Source organism: Cutaneotrichosporon cavernicola (assembly GCF_030864355.1).
Source record: "Cutaneotrichosporon cavernicola HIS019 DNA, chromosome: 5".
In the NCBI taxonomy this organism is placed as follows: Eukaryota; Fungi; Basidiomycota; class Tremellomycetes; order Trichosporonales; family Trichosporonaceae; genus Cutaneotrichosporon; species Cutaneotrichosporon cavernicola.
The window spans coordinates 2,647,511-2,666,499 of record NC_083397.1 but is presented as its reverse complement, the minus strand read 5'-3'; the positions used below and the strand labels follow the sequence as shown (position 1 = coordinate 2,666,499).

At 58.2% G+C, this 18,989-nt stretch overlaps 6 protein-coding genes across 6 annotated transcripts; 4 read left to right on the top strand and 2 right to left on the bottom strand.

The window, feature by feature from the left end:
* Positions 1–46: 46 nt before the first annotated feature.
* Positions 47–2,268, top strand: ded1 (uncharacterized protein; the record flags this gene model as incomplete). Its single annotated transcript, XM_060602282.1, has 3 exons — positions 47–83; positions 203–651; positions 745–2,268. 3 exons carry the CDS (start codon positions 47–49, stop codon positions 2,266–2,268), a joined length of 2,010 nt encoding a protein of 669 aa, XP_060458691.1.
* A 1,412-nt stretch (positions 2,269–3,680) lies between these two features.
* Positions 3,681–6,091, top strand: CcaverHIS019_0510530 (uncharacterized protein; the record flags this gene model as incomplete). Its single annotated transcript, XM_060602281.1, has 3 exons — positions 3,681–3,751; positions 3,784–4,016; positions 4,053–6,091. 3 exons carry the CDS (start codon positions 3,681–3,683, stop codon positions 6,089–6,091), a joined length of 2,343 nt encoding a protein of 780 aa, XP_060458690.1.
* A 164-nt stretch (positions 6,092–6,255) lies between these two features.
* CcaverHIS019_0510520 (uncharacterized protein) lies at positions 6,256–10,086 on the bottom strand (the record flags this gene model as incomplete). The annotated part of the gene is made up of 7 exons (XM_060602280.1): positions 6,256–6,267; positions 6,308–8,283; positions 8,541–8,572; positions 8,917–9,263; positions 9,296–9,411; positions 9,833–9,911; positions 10,027–10,086. The coding sequence occupies 7 exons, from the start codon at positions 10,084–10,086 to the stop codon at positions 6,256–6,258; spliced, it is 2,622 nt and encodes an 873-aa protein (XP_060458689.1).
* A 442-nt stretch (positions 10,087–10,528) lies between these two features.
* CcaverHIS019_0510510 (uncharacterized protein) lies at positions 10,529–12,205 on the bottom strand (the record flags this gene model as incomplete). The annotated part of the gene is made up of 5 exons (XM_060602279.1): positions 10,529–11,010; positions 11,047–11,385; positions 11,418–11,846; positions 11,944–12,051; positions 12,118–12,205. 5 exons carry the CDS (start codon positions 12,203–12,205, stop codon positions 10,529–10,531), a joined length of 1,446 nt encoding a protein of 481 aa, XP_060458688.1.
* A 529-nt stretch (positions 12,206–12,734) lies between these two features.
* On the top strand, positions 12,735–14,083 carry UNG1 (uncharacterized protein; the record flags this gene model as incomplete). The annotated part of the gene is made up of 7 exons (XM_060602277.1): positions 12,735–13,088; positions 13,131–13,173; positions 13,252–13,314; positions 13,371–13,387; positions 13,507–13,631; positions 13,667–13,898; positions 13,931–14,083. 7 exons carry the CDS (start codon positions 12,735–12,737, stop codon positions 14,081–14,083), a joined length of 987 nt encoding a protein of 328 aa, XP_060458687.1.
* A 2,928-nt stretch (positions 14,084–17,011) lies between these two features.
* Positions 17,012–18,175, top strand: CcaverHIS019_0510490 (uncharacterized protein; the record flags this gene model as incomplete). Its single annotated transcript, XM_060602276.1, has 2 exons — positions 17,012–17,187; positions 17,359–18,175. 2 exons carry the CDS (start codon positions 17,012–17,014, stop codon positions 18,173–18,175), a joined length of 993 nt encoding a protein of 330 aa, XP_060458686.1.
* Between the last annotated feature and the right edge of the window lie 814 nt (positions 18,176–18,989).

Genomic DNA, 18,989 nt, shown 5'->3' with positions numbered 1-18,989 from the left:
ACCCGCGACACACCGCAGGTACCCAAGTAACCCTCCCCACCAAATTATGACCGCTACTGTCAACGACATCGAGCAGAAGCTCTGTGAGTATTCGAGTTGGTCGCGTGAGAGGTAGGCGGCGGTGGCGAGTCGCCACCGTCGCGCGTTAAACAACAACCTCTAGCATTCCCGCCCGACAAGAACACTGCTAACCAAACCCCAGCTGGCGTCTCCATTGGTAACCAGTCCAACGGCGGCGCTCGTCCGGCTTACGTTCCTCCCTATCTCCGCGCTCGCAAGGCTGCCGAGGCTGTGAACCCTACCGCTGCGCCCAAGCAGTTCAACGGCGCCGCGCCCACCCCGACCCCTGCTGGCAACGGCTACCGCCCGTCGCCTACTGGTCTTCCCACCCCTGCGCCGACTCCCGTCCCGCAGGGCTCCTACGTTCCGCTTAACCAGCGTAACAACGCTGGTGGCGACCGCCAGGACGGCGGCGGCTGGGGCGGCCCTGCTCCCCGTGGCCCTCCCGGTGGCGGCGGCAGTGGCGGCCGCTTCGACCGCAGCCTCCCTCCCGGTGTCGGCGCTTGGCGCGACGGCAAGCACACTCTCGGCTCGCAGAACCCCCGTCTCGAGAAGGAGCTTTATGGCGAGGAGGGTGATGGTACTCACCAAGTGAGTGGCAAATGATCTGCAAGCGGGACCAAAATTTGATTCCACAACCCCACACGCGAGCATCACTGGACTGAATGCTGACGAACCCAACAGTCGACCGGCATTAACTTTGACAAGTATGCCGACATCCCCGTTGAGGCTACCGGCTCGGGCGTCCCCGACCCTGTGACCGAGTTCCTGTCGCCCATCGACCCTGTCCTGCTTGAGAACATCAAGCTTGCTCGCTACACGACGCCCACTCCTGTGCAGAAGTACTCGATCCCCATCGTTGGCCTTGGCCGTGACCTCATGGCTTGTGCCCAGACTGGTTCCGGCAAGACTGGTGGATTCCTCTTCCCCATCCTCTCGTCGCTGTTCACCTACGGCCCGTCCCCCCCTCCTGCCGACAACTCGTACAGCTCGTACAGCCGCCGCAAGGCATACCCCACGGCCCTCATCCTTGCTCCCACCCGTGAGCTCGTTTCGCAGATTCACGAGGAGGCGCGCAAGTTTGCGTACCGCTCCTGGGTCCGCCCCGCCGTCGTCTACGGCGGTGCCGACATTGGCCAGCAAATCCGCCAGCTCGACCGCGGCTGTGACCTTCTCTCGGCCACGCCCGGTCGTCTTGTGGACCTGATCGAGCGTGGTCGCATCTCGCTTGCCAACATCAAATACCTGGTTCTCGACGAGGCCGACCGCATGCTCGACATGGGTTTCGAGCCCCAGATCCGCAGGATTGTTGAGGGCGAGGACATGCCCGGCGTGCAGGACCGCCAGACTCTCATGTTCTCGGCCACCTTCCCCAAGGAGATTCAGGTCCTCGCGCGCTCCTTCCTCAAGGACTACATCTTCCTTTCGGTTGGTCGTGTGGGCTCCACTTCGGAGAACATTACTCAGCGCATCGAGTATGTCGACGAGCACGACAAGCGCTCGCTCCTCTTAGACCTGCTCCTGGCTGAGCAGTCGGGTGGTTTGGTCCTTGTCTTCGTTGAGACCAAGCGCATGGCCGACTCGCTCTGCGACTTCCTCTGCTCGCAGCGCCACAACGCCACCTCGATTCACGGTGACCGCACTCAGCGTGAGCGTGAGGCGGCTCTGCATGCGTTCCGCACCGGTCGTGCCCCCATTCTCGTCGCGACTGCGGTCGCTGCTCGTGGTCTTGACATCCCCAACGTCACGCACGTCATCCTCTACGACCTCCCCACCGATGTCGCTGAATACACTCACCGCATCGGTCGTACTGGTCGTGCCGGTAACACTGGTACCTCGACCGCGTTCTTCAACCGCAACAACCTTGCGATCGGTCGTGACCTCATCGACCTCCTCACCGAGGCCAACCAGGAGGTTCCCCAGTGGCTTGTCGACATCTCGCAGGAGCGCTCGTTCGGCGGTGGCGGCTACGGTCGTCGCGGCGGCGGTGGGCGTGGTGGCGGTGGCCGAGCGGGTGGCCGTGACGCGCGTACCGGCTTCGGCGGCGGCGGCTACGGTGGTGGCGGCGGCGGCGGCGGCTTCGGCGGTCGCGGTGGTGGCTACGGTGGCGGCTACGGTGGCGGCGGCGGCGGTGGCTACGGCGGCGGCTACGGCGGCGGCAGCGGCTTCCCTCCTGCTTCCGGCTCGTCGGGTGCCAGCTGGTGGTAAACACTGTCTGGGCGCTGCGCGCGTGACTGTGCGCTCAGCGTGACTGGAGCAGCTAGAGCGTTCTTGCGACATCAAGCGTTTCAATCGTTCATTTCACCACCACAAATTCGTTTCTTTTCTCGTTCTTTCGCATCAAGTTTCCGCCCGTCCAGCATCGCAAGCATTGTGTTCACAACGTCATCCAACATACTCCCAACAATCCCCTCGCATCCATTTCCCCAACAGCGCACAACCATCATCAACATCTGCATTGGTTTTGATAATAATCGAGGCGCTGGTCGCAAACACGAAATGGACGTTTTCCGAATCAAGAACACCGTCTTCGACGTCCGAACACGCTTGCACAACAACAACTCTGGCGGCGGTCCAGAATCATATCCCGTCGTGTACGATAGACCCGAAATACCTGCACCTTTATTCAACGATTCCCGACCTCAACTCAGATGGCGACGAGGCACAACAACCGTGACGACACGATCCGCACTACCCACAACAACACTTCGCATTTTCATGAACATTTGTGCCGACCCAACGCTGTCTCGACTATATATTTGGGAATTTTTACTGTAGCGGAGACGAACCGGTTTGGGCGCTAGAGGCTAGAGTGATAGACACCATGAGCCTCGCGAGCGTTTGCCCAGTGTCTCGGTGATGAATAGAGTGTGCCCGAAGACAAAATGTCGCAAGGTGGTGGTGACCATGCTGAGTTGGAAGAAGCTCGGATTGGGCCGACAATTATTGACTTGGTGTTCTCTCTGTAGCTCTGTTGCCGTTAGCAAAAGCGCCTAAAATTGAGTCCCGCATGGGTTTGAAACCGTCGACATAGCTGGGGTGGGGGAAAATGAACGCCACAGGGCGTCGGCAACCCTGTCGAACCGTGTGTGAGTGAGTTGGTGTGATAGCATGTCAGGCAAGGATTCAGATGACGCGGCCACACTAGCGCGGTTGCCCTTTCCGCGGCTGACCGCATTTTGGAACAAGGCTAGGAGTCACCTCCGTTGGCATGTCCGCCGCGCCGCGTATCTGTATTCTCCATCTCTATCATTCTCGGCGTCGGTGCGGTTTCTTCTTCTTCCTCTCCTCTGGTATCCGCTTCCTCCGGTATTCTTGCATCTTGCTCGGCGGCCAGACTTTTTGGCCAGGCACCAGCCGCGCTGCCAACCAAAATTCCTTCACCAGTGGCAACCTCTTGTTTGGCCCAGACACGCCTGCTTGGCACGCAAAGCACCAAAGCACCAACGCATCAACGAACACACACACCAGACTTCTTACGCGAGCTGCGCAATCTTGATCCCGTCAATCCGTCGGCGGGACGTAGGCGTGTTGTTATCTCAACACAAAACGATACACACTCCTTGATAACGAACACCGCCTCGACCTCACCATCCGTTGACAGCAATACCTAGCGCGCCATGAAGGCGTTGGCAGCGTTTGCGTTCCTGTGCACCGCGCGCGCGGGATACATCACGGTCGGGATAAACGAGTGAGTTGCCCCCATCCTTTGAGCTGACCCAGGGCGCGGCAATGCAACACCTCACTGGTAGAGTGGTACGGCGACGACGGGCCATACCACCTCCTCCTGACACCTACGCAGTTTGTGAGCCACGGATACAACGTCTGGATCCCCAATATATCGAATGGGACCAACGCGTACAATCTCACCATCGACCAGCCGGCCGGCTTGCAGTATATGGTCACGGTTTGGGGAGCTAGTGGCATCGAATATGCCGGTACCACAGATGTTCTGAGTAAGCAAGCGTGGGGAGTTTGAGGTCTGACACCAGCCGTACAGCCGTCCGATAATAAGGACTGTTTCCACCCCGATAACGAGATTAACGGGCTGTATACTTTTGCATTCAACATTTCCAACTCGGATGGGTTTCCACCCCAGTGCTCGAATTTGAGCATTAGTTGGCCGACTAGTCTCGAGTCCAACATTACCTATGTGAGGCGGAGTTTGAGTTTACCATCTGTGGAGGGCGACCAAGTCGACAAGGTGGACAGCGTCTTGCCCTCCGTGTCCATACCACACAAGCGACAGGAAGTCCCCGTCCCACTCCCCACCAATACGGACCAGTCGAGCAGCAAGACCAAGGGCAACACGACCCACCCACCCACAATGTTCGGCATCATCCCGCTAGGCAACAGTTTCAACATCCCGATAACGTACGCCGACGACGTCAAGTTCGCCGACGACCTCCCGCCCCAAAGTCTAAGCGATCACCCATCGACATGGACGCGGTCGGGGGTAACGTACATGAATTGGACAGTCGCGTTGGCCAAGGGCACGCGTTTCATCCTCGTCGCGGGAATGGGGGACGAGTGGGCGAGTGGAGGCAGCAGTGAGATGATGACTGTCGGACAAGGCGGGTTTGACTGTTTCGGCAACGATCCAAAGCCCTCAGTCACAGCCGTGAGCAGTACCGGCGCCCTCAATCTACCGACATCTGTCCCGCCCAGACCAAGAACGGACAAGACCAACACAGGGGTCATTGTCGCCTGTGTGTTCAGTGTGCTCGCCACATTGGCAGCCATGATGTTCCTGTACTGTTGTTGTAGAGTCCGATCGCGCCGTCGCCAGGCGCGCAAGAACGGTCTTCCGGCACCATCACTAGTCAGCCTCGCCACCTTTGGGCGATTGGAGAAACGCTCCTTCGTCAATCGCGGCGTCTACGTCCCTGGGAACCGGGATACCCAGCTCGACCTCCTTGACGACTCGCGTCCTGGTTCGACGTGGAGCCGCGCGCCTGGAGGAAGTGGGAGCTCGAGCTCGCGACCCGGAACCCAATACGATTCGCCAGTCGAAGTGGCAGAGTACGCTTACGACCTTCCGTTCGCGCCTGCCGCACCGGGGCAATACGAGTCCGACTCGCCCGTAGAGCGCGATTACGCTTATGACCATTCATTCGTACCTCCACTAGCGCCTGGATCACCCTCCCTCTCTCCCGCAATGAAATATCCAACCGGATACACACGCGTATCGTCGTCGTCTTGGCCGGCGCGCGGTGCTTTGGAGCCCGAGTTGCTCCAACCTCTTCCAACCCCTCAATCTCCGCCACAATCCCACACCCCACCCCTCCTACCCCTGGCACCGACGGAAATCCGACGCGGCCCACTGGTACTACACGACCCTTTGGCCGGTTCCGAAGTCGATACTCTTAAGCGGGATACGTTGGCCATGCCGCGGGGAGAGGGCTCGCGTCCTCGCCGCCGCCGTACTGATGCTGAAGACGAGGTAATTGTCCATCGTGATGCTGGGCGAGTCAGGCCTATTGAGCTGCCACCGCGCTACGACGAGCTTGATTGGGACGCCGAGGCGCCGCTTCCTATGCCTGTCCCGAGTCACAGCCAAAGCCCAAGCCCAAGCCCAAGCCCCGGCGGCAGCCCGATTAACCATCATCCCCAAACGCGAGCGGGCATGTACTCGCCTAGTCCCGTCTCACTGTATGACCCGCCGGGAGGGTGTGCGCTCGAGCGACCGATCAGCCTCGCTAGCCTGGAGAACGGGCGGCCGAGCCACAGTCCAAGTCCCAGGTCCCCGGTCCCACATAGCCCCCGATGGGCAGGCTCGAGTCCCACTCACTCACCCTCGCTATATGATCCACCAGGCGGATATGCCCTCGAACGCCCCACTAGCTTTGCGAGCTTTGATAGCGGACGTGTGTCGCCCGCACTCCCGCCTGGCGCAGCGCCACCAATGCAATCTCGCTCGCCGATGGGCTCACCGCGCCCCAGGTTCGGCTCTCCACAATCCCCCTTGGGTTCGCCAGAGCCCACTCCCCCCACTCCCGACCGAGGGCCGTCACGACACAGCACGGCGTAGGACACTGATATAAAACTGGACTTTTGGTTAGAAGCGTGGTGTAGGACAATGACAGGACACTTTGGCTTTGGTATCACTCTAGAGTACAGGTCGGAAGTGGAGCAGCGCCAACAAGTACCGTTTCACTGATGCATACATCTATGGTAGAGAAGGATGAGATCGGACTACTGGTCGACCTGGGGTTAGCGCTGTCCGTAGTTGTGCACCTCTACTTACCTCGTACTGGAGCTGGAAGCTCACGCGGCGCTGGCTCTTCTGCGCTGTCCGCCCGCCAGTCGTGCGCATCTCCTGGCACACAAACGAGTCGGGCGCGCCCTGCCACTCATCTATCACGAGGTTCTGCTTGGCCGTGTGCGAATGTCCATGTTTACCGCCAAAGAGGTCGAGCGCGAGCTTGGTGTGCGACACGCCGCCGTAAGTCGTCAAACAGCGTGGGTTGACAAGGATGCGCGCAGCCTCATATGCGCTGTTCGAGAAAAGGTACGAGTGTTCGTCGTTCCTGAGCGGCTCGGGAGCTGGGTTGGACGCGTCTTCTTCCATGGCGTCGAGGTTACTGCCGACGTTATCGCCTGCCGTCTTGTCCGAGCCGTCCTCTCGACGGTCCTTGCGCTCGGCGGGGTCCTCGTCCTTGTTGTCGCCCTTGAGCTTATCGCCGCCCTTGAGCTTATCGCCGCCCTTGGCGGGCTTGTTGATCTTCTTCTCCTCGGCAGCGTCGGGAACAGCCTCAGCCTCGGGCACAGCGTCCCTCTTCTCGTCGGCCTTGGGAGCCGCCTCCGCCTCGCGTTTCTGCAGCGGCTCAAGGTTCTCGCTGACGGTGTCGATCTCGCGCTTGTTCATGCTCCGCCGATCCCCGCGCCCGGCGGCCATCTTTTGGCTGCCACCGTGCTTGGCAGCGTCGACCCATAAGTCACGGCAGAACCACATCTGCGCAGAGTCCATGCACGGCGTCTCCGGGTCCGTTGCGAGCGTGTCCTTGTCCGTGACATTGACGGCGTCGTGCGACGCGCGGTACCGGATGCCGCGGTAGTACGACTGGGCAGGGTCGACAACGTGCGTACCTGACTCGCAGCAGAACACCTGGAACGGCAGGTGCTCGGCGTAGCGGTGCGTGCCGATTGGGTCACGAGGTGGGCCGGCTTCGGGGTTGGAGCTGGACCGGGCCTGGCGGAACAGGTCGCCCGCAATGTCACGCGTGCGCCAGCGGTCTGAGAAGATGAAGAAGCCACTGTGCTCAGCCCAGTCCATGCCGCACACCATGGCGGCCTTGTTGACCTCGGACACACGCAGCGACTCTAGCACGTCGGTAGGGCATGTAAAGCCCTTGAGCCAGATGACGCGATGGAACTTGAAGTTGCGCTTCTCGTTGAGTTCGTGGAGCGGCTCGAGGGCGAGGTTGCGGACCTCAGCCTCCTCCAGCGGGTAGTAGTTGATGGGCATTGCGGGGACGCGGCGGATACGGAACGCGATGCCGAGGATGGTTAGGACGGCTTCGGTGATGTCGCACAGCGTCTGCGTCGCATCCGTCGAGCCCTGGTCCAGAATCGAGACAAAGATGTTGCGCGTACCGAGACGGCGGGCGAGACCGACGACGACCGCCAGCTGGTCAACTACAAAGTGGTCGGCCTGGTTGACGATGATCGCGACATAGTACAGGTTGTCGGCCTCGACGAGGTCGTCGTAGTTGTCGTTGAACGAGTCGAACGGACGAATCAGGGTCTGGCACCCGCCAGTGACCCAGCCGTTGAACTTGAGCAGGTCGTCAACGACGCCCTTCATGACCTGTGTGTCGTAGTGCGCCGACTCCTTGCTGGTGATAAAGGGCTTCCTGAAACGCGTCCAATAGTCGAGGATGCCGTCCGACACCTCCTCGTCAAACAGGTCTGGCCGCTCATCGCGTCCCCTACGACTCTGCAGGAAGGGGTTGGCCTGCACGTCGAGGTACTTTTCCGAAGTGAGCACGCGCTCAAACACTCCGTGCTTCTGGATCTCCTGGGTCTTGGTTGAAGAGGTGAGGTTGCGGAACAGCCAAACACACGCGACGAGCAATAGCAGCCGCATCAACAACCGCTTCGTCGCAGGGCTGAGCATGAATCCCAGCCCACGGTTCGTGAGCATCGACATTGTAGGCACGTTGGCGGCGCCGGGGGAGGGCTGGCGGAGGGGCCGGCCTCCAAAGCCGGTTCGTTTTGGTGCTGGCGCGTGAGTGAGGACGCTAGCGAGCGCGAGCGAGCGGGGGTGTGAAGATTGATGGGGCGAAGGAGTGTGTGAAGGTGAAGAAGAGAAGAAGAGAGAAAAGAGGATGGGGGATGGGGGGTGGGGGAGTTGATCAAGATGTTGTAGAAGAGCAAGATTCGCGATTCAATTGCTTGACTGTGGGATGCGGGAAGGAGATTGACGAAGATCGCGGTGGCAGGGTGTATAAATTCAGGGCTAGGAGCCCACAACTTACAAGTGGACGGAATCTTGGAAACCAGTCGCCACCTTGGCCATATAGCGATAATCGAGTAGAAGAAGGTGAGGGTTTGAGAGAGGTAGTATCGACAAGTCAAGAGGAGCAAGGATGAAAGATGAAGTGAAAGATCAGAGTTTGTGCCCTGCTGGGAAGGGCGGTTGACGGGGCATCACGGCGGCGGTACGTTTAAATTTAGTTGGAGTCTACGCGACAGGAACACAAGAACATAGGCCCTGGTTATCGTGGGTAAGCAGCTGAAAAAGTTGGCACCTCTACGAATCCACGACCTTATCGTTGTCACACACAACGTACACAACGACGACGCGTAAAGACACAACGGAGCAGTCTATCCAATGCATGCAACAATGCCTACCCCTGGCGCTCAATCGCGACCGTGACGTCCTTGCCCTCCTTGCGTCCCCGCACCGCAATGCGGCCAGTAAAGGTTCCGAGCGCCTTGATGCGGTCCTTGGGGCCCAGCCCAGTAAACGAGAACTCGATCAAGCCCAGAGGCAGCTGGTACTCGTCGGCGAGGAGGGCGGTCACGTCAGCGACGGAAATTGAGCCGTGCAGCGCCGGCTCGTCTGGCTTGATGGTGCGGCGCTTGAACGTGAGCGTGTCGGGGACATCAGCTAGGTTGACGATGGCCTGTTTCGCCGATGCGGCTTGTGCGTTCGGCCCGTCAATGAGCGACTGCACGCCGGGCGCAGCAACGTGTTCCTGTTGTCAGCGAGGTCAACGAGTAGACGCACTGGCCGAATGTACACCGTTGGGCGGTGGGCCCACTTCTTCCATGGCAGAAGGCGGATCAAGCGCCGGGGAAGCAGGTACGAGAGCACGAAGCCGCGCTTGGCCTCAACGCGGTCGACTGGGGTTAGTGGGAGCCAGGTGGTTGCAGACGGGGAAATATAGCAGGGAGTTCGAGTTGGTAGGCAAGTCGGCTCGTTGAAGAGCACAAAGCAGGTGCAGTGCACGAACGGCGTGTTCAGAGGGCAGGGCAAGAGGCAGGATCACCAAGAGAAGTGCCATCGGGCGAAGGCTCTTGGTGATGCAGAAGCTCATCGCTCCACGAAGGGCAAGAAGGGCAAGGGCAGTCCGGCTGCTCTCGGAGCTGCTGCCCCCCAAGCCGCGGTCACCGAGCCGCCGCTGCTGAAAACCTCTCTTCGCGAACTCGACCTCGATGCGCACGTAGGTTCCGATCCGCTCATTGTTCGGCTGCACCGGCGCCCAGCACGCCTAATCTCCTCCTCCCACACTCCATCCTCGCGCAGTAGCCCGGCAATACGCACACTTGCGCCCGAGACCGGGAACATCCTGGATGAGCTCAACGATGAGCGGCTGCGCCTTCTTCGCCCGCGGCGTCGACGTCTGGTGTGAGCGTTGTCCGTGTCCAGCTCCATCCTGCGCGCGACTTGTTGGATGCGCGAGTGCCAGACCGATGTCGGCATCTTGCTTGCCTAGCCCGCAGTCAGCACAGACTTACAGAGAAGGCACGCGCAACGCGCAGCGAGCCGAGCACAGTGCGGGACGTGGACGCGAACATCTTCGGAGTCGGAGTCGGAGTCGGTGATGGTCAAGACATGTTGGCTGGTCAATGAGGTCGGAAAGGCCGCCGAAAAGATCGACGGAGGCAAATTGGTGGAGGTTGGTGGGTTCGATCCCACCATGGTGAAGATAAGCGATACGCGGTGGTCATGTTTTGTATATCTACATAACTTTGTAATACATCCTCCCAGGTGGGCTCTTGGAAATCGGCCGTCTCACGCGTATTGCCACCCATCTCTCAGCCGGTTCAGTGCTCACGTCCACGTCCTTGCCAGACACAAGAGTAGTAAGACCATCGTTCTTCAACCAAACCCACATCCCCAGGTGACGCCGCGGCCTGTATCGCATGCATGCCAAAATATCACAACGCAGCACCCGGGACCGACATGGAGCTCCGATATACCCACTTTTGACGCATCTGCCCTGTACTACTGGACACTCTAAGCCAGTTCAAAGTAGCGGCGCATCTCCCAGTCGGTTACAGCACGGCGGTTGAGCTCGAGCTCGTGCTCGCGGGTGCCGCCAAAGTGGTCGACGAAGAGGTCACCGAACACCTTGCGCGCAACGCTGTCCTTGGCCATGAACGCCTCTGTCGCCTTCTCAAGCGACGTGGGAAGGTGCACGATTGTGTCACGGTTGACGCCAGGCGAGCCGATTGGCCCGTACGGGAGCTTCGTCTTCTGCTCGATGCCGCGGAGGCCGAGACCAAAGATCGCCGCCATGGCGAAGTGCGTGTTCATGTCCGCACCCGGGATGCGAACCTCGAAACGCGAGGCGTATGAGCCAACACCCGGCGGGCAGATGATACGGATCGAAGCTGCGCGCGAGTCGTACCCGTACGAGGCGGTGTCAGGAGCCCAGTACTGCTCACCGCCGAGCAAGCGCTTGTACGAGTTAATGTTAGGACACATCATCGGGATCACTGGGGTCAGCTCACATCATCTTCTTGGGAGCTCACCGTCTCTGAGGCCAGTCAGGACGCCCGCAAGGAACCACTCGGCCTCCTGTGAGATGAAGCGAAGATCAGGGAAGGGTGCGTCCTTGCGGCCCCCGGCCTTGAGCTCGGCATCGGTCACCGCGAACACGTTCTTGCCGTTCCGGTCGCGCAGCGAGACATGAATGTGGCCCGAACACCCCGACTCGTTCTGCCATGGCTTGGCCATGAACGTTGGCATGATGTTGTGCTTCATGCCAATGCTCTTGGCGATGAGCTTATAGAGCACGGCGTTGTCCGCCATGCGAAGAGTGTCTGTGTATGCCAGGGCGGTCTCGTACACTCCGGGGCCAGTCTCAGTGTCTGTTATCAGCGCGTTCCCAGCTCGCACCTACGGTGGCCCTCAATTTCAACGTCCATCGCTGTTGAGACGTTGTACAGATCATAGAAGTAGTCCTTGTTCAAGGACGTGCGGAGGAGCGAGTATCCGTGCGCTCCAGGCGTAAGGGGCGTAAGTCCTACGAAGTGCTTCTCCTCGAGAGACTGGGGCGTCTCGGCGTATTGGAAGTACTCGAACTCGGCGCCGCTCATGCAGTCCCACCCCATGCCGTTGGCCTTGGTGGCGAGGTTGTCGAGGATGCTGCGGGGATCGACCTGGAGGTGCTCGTCTGACTCCTGGTCGCGGAAGAAGAGGAGGAAGAAGGGAATATTGTTCTCCCACGGGATGCGGCGGAACGTCGTCAAGTCAACCTCACCGATAATGTCGCGGTACCCGTTAGCCTTGTTGGATACGAGCAGTTCTCTAGGGTACGTGAGGTCGTGCACTGGTTGTAAGCATAGTCACTTGTATGTCTGGGTGACAAGGCGGTGATTTGCGGGGGGGTGTGACGTCAATGCGCCCGCGACTGTCACCCAACTCACTGTCCCAGCCGTACACGACACCGCAGAAGCCAAAGTCCGACTTGACCGCCGAGAGGAACTTGTCCTTGCTCATGACCTTGCCGCGAAGGATGCCATCGACATCAAGGCCTAATGTCAGCGTTGTCGAGACGTGCGTGCGTGTGCGTGTGCGTGATTCAGGAACGATGGACTAACCGGCAACCTTGACCATGGTGTCGTCTTTGAGAAGCTCCTTGACATCGGCGAGAGTCTTGGGTGCGTTGGTTGTGGGTGAGGGTGGCATGATGATGTGGGGGATGAGGATCTAGGGCAAGGGAGAGTGATATGTATATGCGGGAGAGAAAGGAAGCAGAGGTAGGGAAGGTTGTTGGTATGAATCTACTTGACTGTCCGGGTAATAAAGTAATGCAACGGTGTTGGAAATGGCCCATGATTCATCCCCTCTCTCTTCCCCACAATCCTCACTCCACTCCCCTGTACCCAGCCCCCCTCCCTGCCTGTATGATTCACGGTTACAGCAGCGGGATGATCGCTTGACCGTTTATATCATCGTTTCAATGCCGGTCATTGCCGTACCCTTTTGATTAATGGAATCAATTTCACGTGCTAATACATAAGCAAACGACAAATCAACTTGGTGAGGAAGGTTGACGCGACTGTGGGGAACTTGAAACTCGGGTAACAAGAAGGTTAGACGCGTCTGATATTCCGCACCATTTGTCAGTGACTGGCAACACTCGTACCTCATCATCCCACCATCATATTAAGAGCAACCATTCCCCGTGATTCCCCACCCAATCCACTTTCTCAACATGCCACCAAAAGCCATCACCTCTTACTTCAAGCCCAAGACACCTCCCGGCGCGGCCCTCACGTCGACGCGCAGAACCAAGGGCTCGCTCACCGACGCCGCCCGTGCAGCCATCCAAGCCGGTGTCGATGGTCCGATCGATGGTCCGACCCCTGCCAAGCGCGCCAAGCTGTCCACTGCAGCTGTCAACAGCGGGGGGTTAGGACTTGCACGTGCCGAGTCGCGCGACGAGCTCCGAAAGACACTCGAGGCGCACCCGACCATTGCGCCGCTGCTGAAGCTCGAGCTCGACACTCTTGGCGAGGGCTGGCTGCTCGCACTCCAGGACGAACTAACCAAGCCATACTTCCTCAAGGTTGGCTGGAGCGTGAAGATATGCTAACGACTGCTCAAGCAGTTTATCATGGCCGAGCAGGAGACGAAGAAGATCTTCCCTCCTGGTGAGTGGTTGACGCGAGATGGGTGCGAGGCATACGTCGGACTGTTTAGCCCTTTCGCGACTTTCGAGCTAACTACAGCCGAGGACATCTACTCGTGGTCTCGCTTCTGCCCACTTGATGACGTTCGCGTTGTCATTGTCGGTGAGTGATCTGGTGATGTCCCGCGCTCGTTTGCTCTGGTTTGCTCACACCAACAGGTCAGGATCCTTACCATGTGAGTGGACCCAGATTGCGGAATGGCCGTGTCAAGTGGTCGTGCACTACTGCGTGTCTTGCTACGGATTAAGACCTTTCCTCACCGTACCAGCAAGCTCCTGACAAAGTTAATCTCAGGGCGACGGCCAGTCACACGGTCTCGCATTCTCTGTCAAGGAGGGCGTCAAGATTCCGCCATCGCTCAGAAATATGTACAAGGAGTTGGCCGCCGAGTTCCCAGATTTCGGTACGCCCTCACACGGGTGAGCTTGGTTGTACTCGACAAAGCTGACAGCAGCAACCTCACCGCGTGGGCCAAGCAAGGTGTCCTGATGCTTAACACATCCCTCACCGTCCGCGCGCACCAGGCTGGCTCGCATGCCAACCAGGGCTGGGAGCAGTTCACGGCTGCCGTGCTCAAGGCCGTGACAGACCGCTTGGGAGACGCCACTGAGGCGCCCGGAGCCAACGGTGTCGTCATCATGGCATGGGGCAACCACGCGGCCAAGATGATCGCTGGCCTCAACACTGTGGGTAGCCCTGGAGACCGTGCTGACGGAAGAAACGTCATCTCGTGCTCAAGTCGGCACACCCGAGCCCGCTATCGGCAAGCCGAGGGTTCTTTGGTAACAACCACTTTAAGAAGGCCAACGAGTGGCTGCAAGAGCGGTACACGGTAAAGGGTGTCATTGACTGGAAGATCCCAGGGGCTTAGTATGGTTCGTTGTTTTGGACTATGAGTCTGTTGTTTGTGTGTAATGACAAGGCTATCAGCTTGGCAGCGTTCCTCCTTGTCACACTTCTTTCGAGTATCGGCATGGTTTCCTAGCTAATGTTTCTGGACCTTTCCACCTTGCCACCTGACATGTTCGGAGCCCGCCACGTCCGCCACGTCTAACACGCCATCTGATCTGCAACAGTACTGTATCTCGGAGACATTCCGACATCCGACATGTTTGGAGTGACATGATCGTACCTCGCATGTACCTCGCAACGACTCAAAGTACAATTTGAAACGGGGAAGAAAGGCTAGCGCGTCACGTCCATTGGTGTTGACGCGGCATCTTCCCACTCGCTCACATTGAACAGGCACTTTATGCTGGTCACTGGTAGCTAGTACAATCAGAACGGCTGGGAGCATTACATTCATTACGTCCGTCGCGCCGGACATGGCGGCGCGACTTGATGTCAACAAGTCGACGTGTCAACGCGTCAAGCCATGGCAAGCCATCTTGCTCAACTTGCTTGTCGCTGCGCCGATCCAATCTTCGCACTTGGCGGTATCGAACCACATACCAGCCGTCATGATGAAACTGTCGCGAGCCCTTCTCCACACATCGTCGCCCCATCGCCTCACAGTCTCGCATCTCTCCTCCTGGCCATCTTGTAACTGGGCGCATCCTCGCCAGCCTGGCCAGAGATCACCAGATGGGCGACGGTGCATGTAGGCATGGAACACGACTAGCATGGTCTGAACCGGGCGATCTGTGCTACGATTCAGGAAGGCCCCGGATCCGGATACGCCCCCAATCGCCGACACGGAGCACTGGTGACGAGTGCCGAGTTGAAAGTGGGGTCAGAGTATCAGAGTATTCTCAGTCGTGAAGATCTACAGCTCTACAGAGTCGTGCTCAAGGAACCTGGGAACAGCGGAATGCTGCGGGGGAGAATAAGGGCAAACGCGACGCGACTGTCACTCTGTGACTACCACGGAAGTCCAAACCAGGATGGCCAGCCAGGAAAAGCATGGCTTGTGAGCCATGTGCTGGCTTGGGGTATGGGAAGTATGGGTGGGCACCTCGTTACGGCAGCGACCCAGAGTGTCGGACCCCCAAACCAGTGGACTGGGGCCTCGGTATCAACCTGCAGTCCTGGATCCAGGTAGGCTGGTGGTACACGACAGATTGACAGAGTGGATTCAATCACATACTGTATAGCTGCGATTCCAAGATCGGTTGAATGTACAGCTAGCTCCCCGCGCGCCACGGCTTCGCCACAAACCCGGTCCAGCCTCACCCATCCCAGATTCCAACCCCAACCCCACCCACCGCAGCCTGCCATGATACTCGACGACAATGTTAGCGTATAAACCAGCTGTTTGGCGTTTCATTCACTCCATCGGATGAGTCGAGGGTGATTCCAGGATGCCAGGAGCATTGGATGAGCTGTTCATTTATGATCAACCAACTTTGATTCCGACGGTAACATGAGGATTGTCGGTTGCTTTGAGTTGTGAGGCACAGGATACAGGGAAAACGGGCCACACGGGCCATCAGGCAACAGGGTCTTGTAAAGGGGATTACTGCTTGCAGGGCTTACAGGGTTCTTGTTAGGGTCTTGTTAGGGTTACGGCAACGCGCGTGCTGCGATTATTTACTTTCCTGACCCTGCATTTCCTCTCAATTTGGAGCTTGTTGATGTCTTCGCACGATTACAATTCAATCCTCCTCGCTTAACCCAACTAGAGTTACATTAACACGTTGGATAACATGGCCAGACTAGCAATATATACGCTTCGGATGCATCTGTGGGTATTAGGGGCCTGTGCGAGCCACGGTTCTTGCCACGGGTTAAGAGACGCTTCTTTACTTGGTGATGGACCACGCCATGCCATCAACTTGTCAACATCAGTGGTGGTCAAGGAGATCTAGAGTCGACTGTGGGATGGTTCATTGTCAGTTTCGGGAAGGGGTTAAAGTATTAGAGTGCCGACATTGCAGCGTGACGTTGACGACGACGCTTTCCAACTCCAATTTCAACCTTGACGACGACATGATCAAGCATTGAAGGACCTCTGAGCTCTGCCCCAAGGCATTCCTAAAGTATTCCCTGTGCGTAAACGTACCTGCCTGTGCGTTCCAGTGCCCACCCCACCCGCACCGGGAACATGCCTTGTTGTCAGCAGCGTTGTCCCGGAGTTTGGGAGATAAGGGGTATTATTACCATGTCAACCTGTTGCTTGTCTGTTGCCCGTTAGCTATTTACGCCACGCTGCCAGCTAACGCACATCCACGAATAGCTAACAGGGGAACAAGTGATATCTTGTGCGCGATGGACAGGACTGTGTCTTCATTTCCAGTCGCCGACCCTGGACAATGTTGACCATGACAGAACAGAAATGACCCAGGACACTTTGGTGTGCGTGCCAGACACGAGCGGGCACCGGCCTCGGTCGCTCGTTCCTCTCTCTTTCTGGGTTCCCAGGCAACCGATAATCCGGGCCGATTATGCGTTAAGCGCGCCCCATGAGCCTCCTGTTGCTTCTCTAAGCTCACAGCCACGCTTCACCATCCTCTGGGTATTTTAACTCTCTCCCCATCTGCCCCTCGCAGTGCCTCGTCTCCACTCTTATTCTCAAACTCCTCAACGACCACCCTCGTCTCCTTCCTTGTTCTCCCTGCTTGCCTGCTAGTCACTGCCAGCTTGCATTCAGCCCCTTCCCCCATCTCTCTCTCATTCATAAACCCCTCACTCGTTAAGACTTTTACCCCATCCATCAACCCTCTCTCGACCACCCCGATACCTCTCATCTCTCATCTCCGACCCAACCCTCTTACATTTGTCTTGACCGCAAAGGTCTCCTAAACCCTACCAACTCCCCCTCACTCTTTCATCCGCCACTCCTTCCACCTCTCCCTTTACTATGCTCCTCAACACCCTCGTTGTCGCGGCCCTCGCGACCGGCGTAACTGCCCGCTCCAACCACATGGAGAAGAGGACCTTCTGGGGCTTGAACAGCAACTCGGGAGTCTCGTGCGCAGGCGGTTGGATCGCCAAGTTTAATGGCGGTACTTGTGTCAATCAGCAAACCACGACTACGTGAGTGCGATCGTAAGAGAGAAGCAGATTGATATTCGACCTCCACCTAGATAGACCTCCACCCCTCGTCACATCTACCCCTACCCCTGATCCCCGCCATACATGGCCCCTGAACATCAACCAACATATCAATTGTTTCATCTACTATGCATGATCCTCACTAACAACCAGCGTCCCCAGTAACGAAAACTGTCCTATCAAGTGGACCTGGCACCGGCGCCAGAACTGCTGTGTTCCTCCCAAGGAGTCGCAGGAATGTGACTGCGGTGAAGGCTACAGCTGGGGCTCCAACTCGTGGAAGTGCAAGCCTCCCACCAACAAGTGCAGCGGCAACAAGTGGTACCACCAGCGTTCCGGCAAGTGCTGTGACGATTACACCCAGACCCCACCTCCCAAGAAGGACTGCCCTCAGGGCATCCGCTGCCCTACCGACTGGTACTGGGATGGCACGTGCTGCAAGCCTCGTTGCCCAACGACCCCTGCACCCGACTGCTCGGACTGGGACCACGGCAAGCAGTGCTGCGGCGGGCCTAAGCCCTCGGGCGGCGCTGGCGGCGGCGGCGGCGGCGGCGGCGGTGGTGGTGGTGGTGGTGGTGGTGGTGGTGGCCACGGTGGTGGTGGTGGTGGCCACGGTGGTGGTGGAGGTGGTGGCCACGGCGGTGGTGGCAAGGGTGGTGGTTGGGGTGGCAAGGGCGGCTGGGGCAAGTGGCGTCGTGACCAGGCCCTCCTGAGCGGCAACGACCTCGACCACGCGACTTACTGCCCCGTTTCCGGCCAGCTTGCTTGCTACACCACCTCGGCTCTTACCGGCTACGAGTGCATCGACCCCCAGACCGAGCTCGAGTCGTGCGGTGGCTGCATCGTAGGCGGAACCGGCGTCGACTGCACTTCTCTTCCCGGCGCCAAGGCTGTCGGCTGCGAGGCTGGCGTCTGCAAGATCTACTCGTGCACCAATGGCCTCTCACTTGTCGACGGTTCGTGCCAGTAAAACCCTCCCACAATCTCTGGACATTATAGAACTCTTTTTTTTTTCTTTTCCACACTTCCGTTGTATAATCCCTGCATGCGGGCCCTGTAGCATTTGCCCGCACATCTGTGGCATCTTGCGCAGGATCCGATAACCGCCAACGGCCAATTCTTGCATTTGTTCCTCTCCGAGCCCTTCCGCAACTGGTTGCCGGATTGAGTTGAATAGATCTCATGGACAATCGCATGTACATGCATTGCGCAAGCCAAAGAGTGGGAGCGAGTAGCGAATTTACGAGTGGGCGAATATCAGTGCTGCATCTGGCCATCTGAATTGGATTTAAAAGTCGAGCGCAATGCAGTAATGGGTGGGTTACGACGGGGTTAGTTTGGAGTGGGTCAATCTGGTCCCGGCTTTAGTCGTGTTCCTCTGATCGGCGGCGGCCGCGGCCTAGACCTGGTGGCGCTGATCGACGGGATAGGCAGAGATCCAAATCCAAGCCACATTCAACCCAACTAAACTACAGTGCCAAAAATCCAGAAGGCTTGGCAGGTGCTCACGGTCATGCCACTATCTCCGACGAATCAATCTAAGACCCAAGCCCTCTGAATAGCGTCGGATCCTTCGGCGTGAAGGAACGCCAGACTGCTCAACGGCTTATATGCCCACAATCCGCAGCTCCACAGCCCCCACGTCACCTCAGGAGTCCAGACATTGCATCATGGTCTGCACATGACTGGTGCTAATGTCAGCGGCGGTGGCTAATGATGTGATAACGGCATGGTGGGAGTACGACAACCCGGTGAGAGGAACCGAGGATACGTCCAGCCAAAGC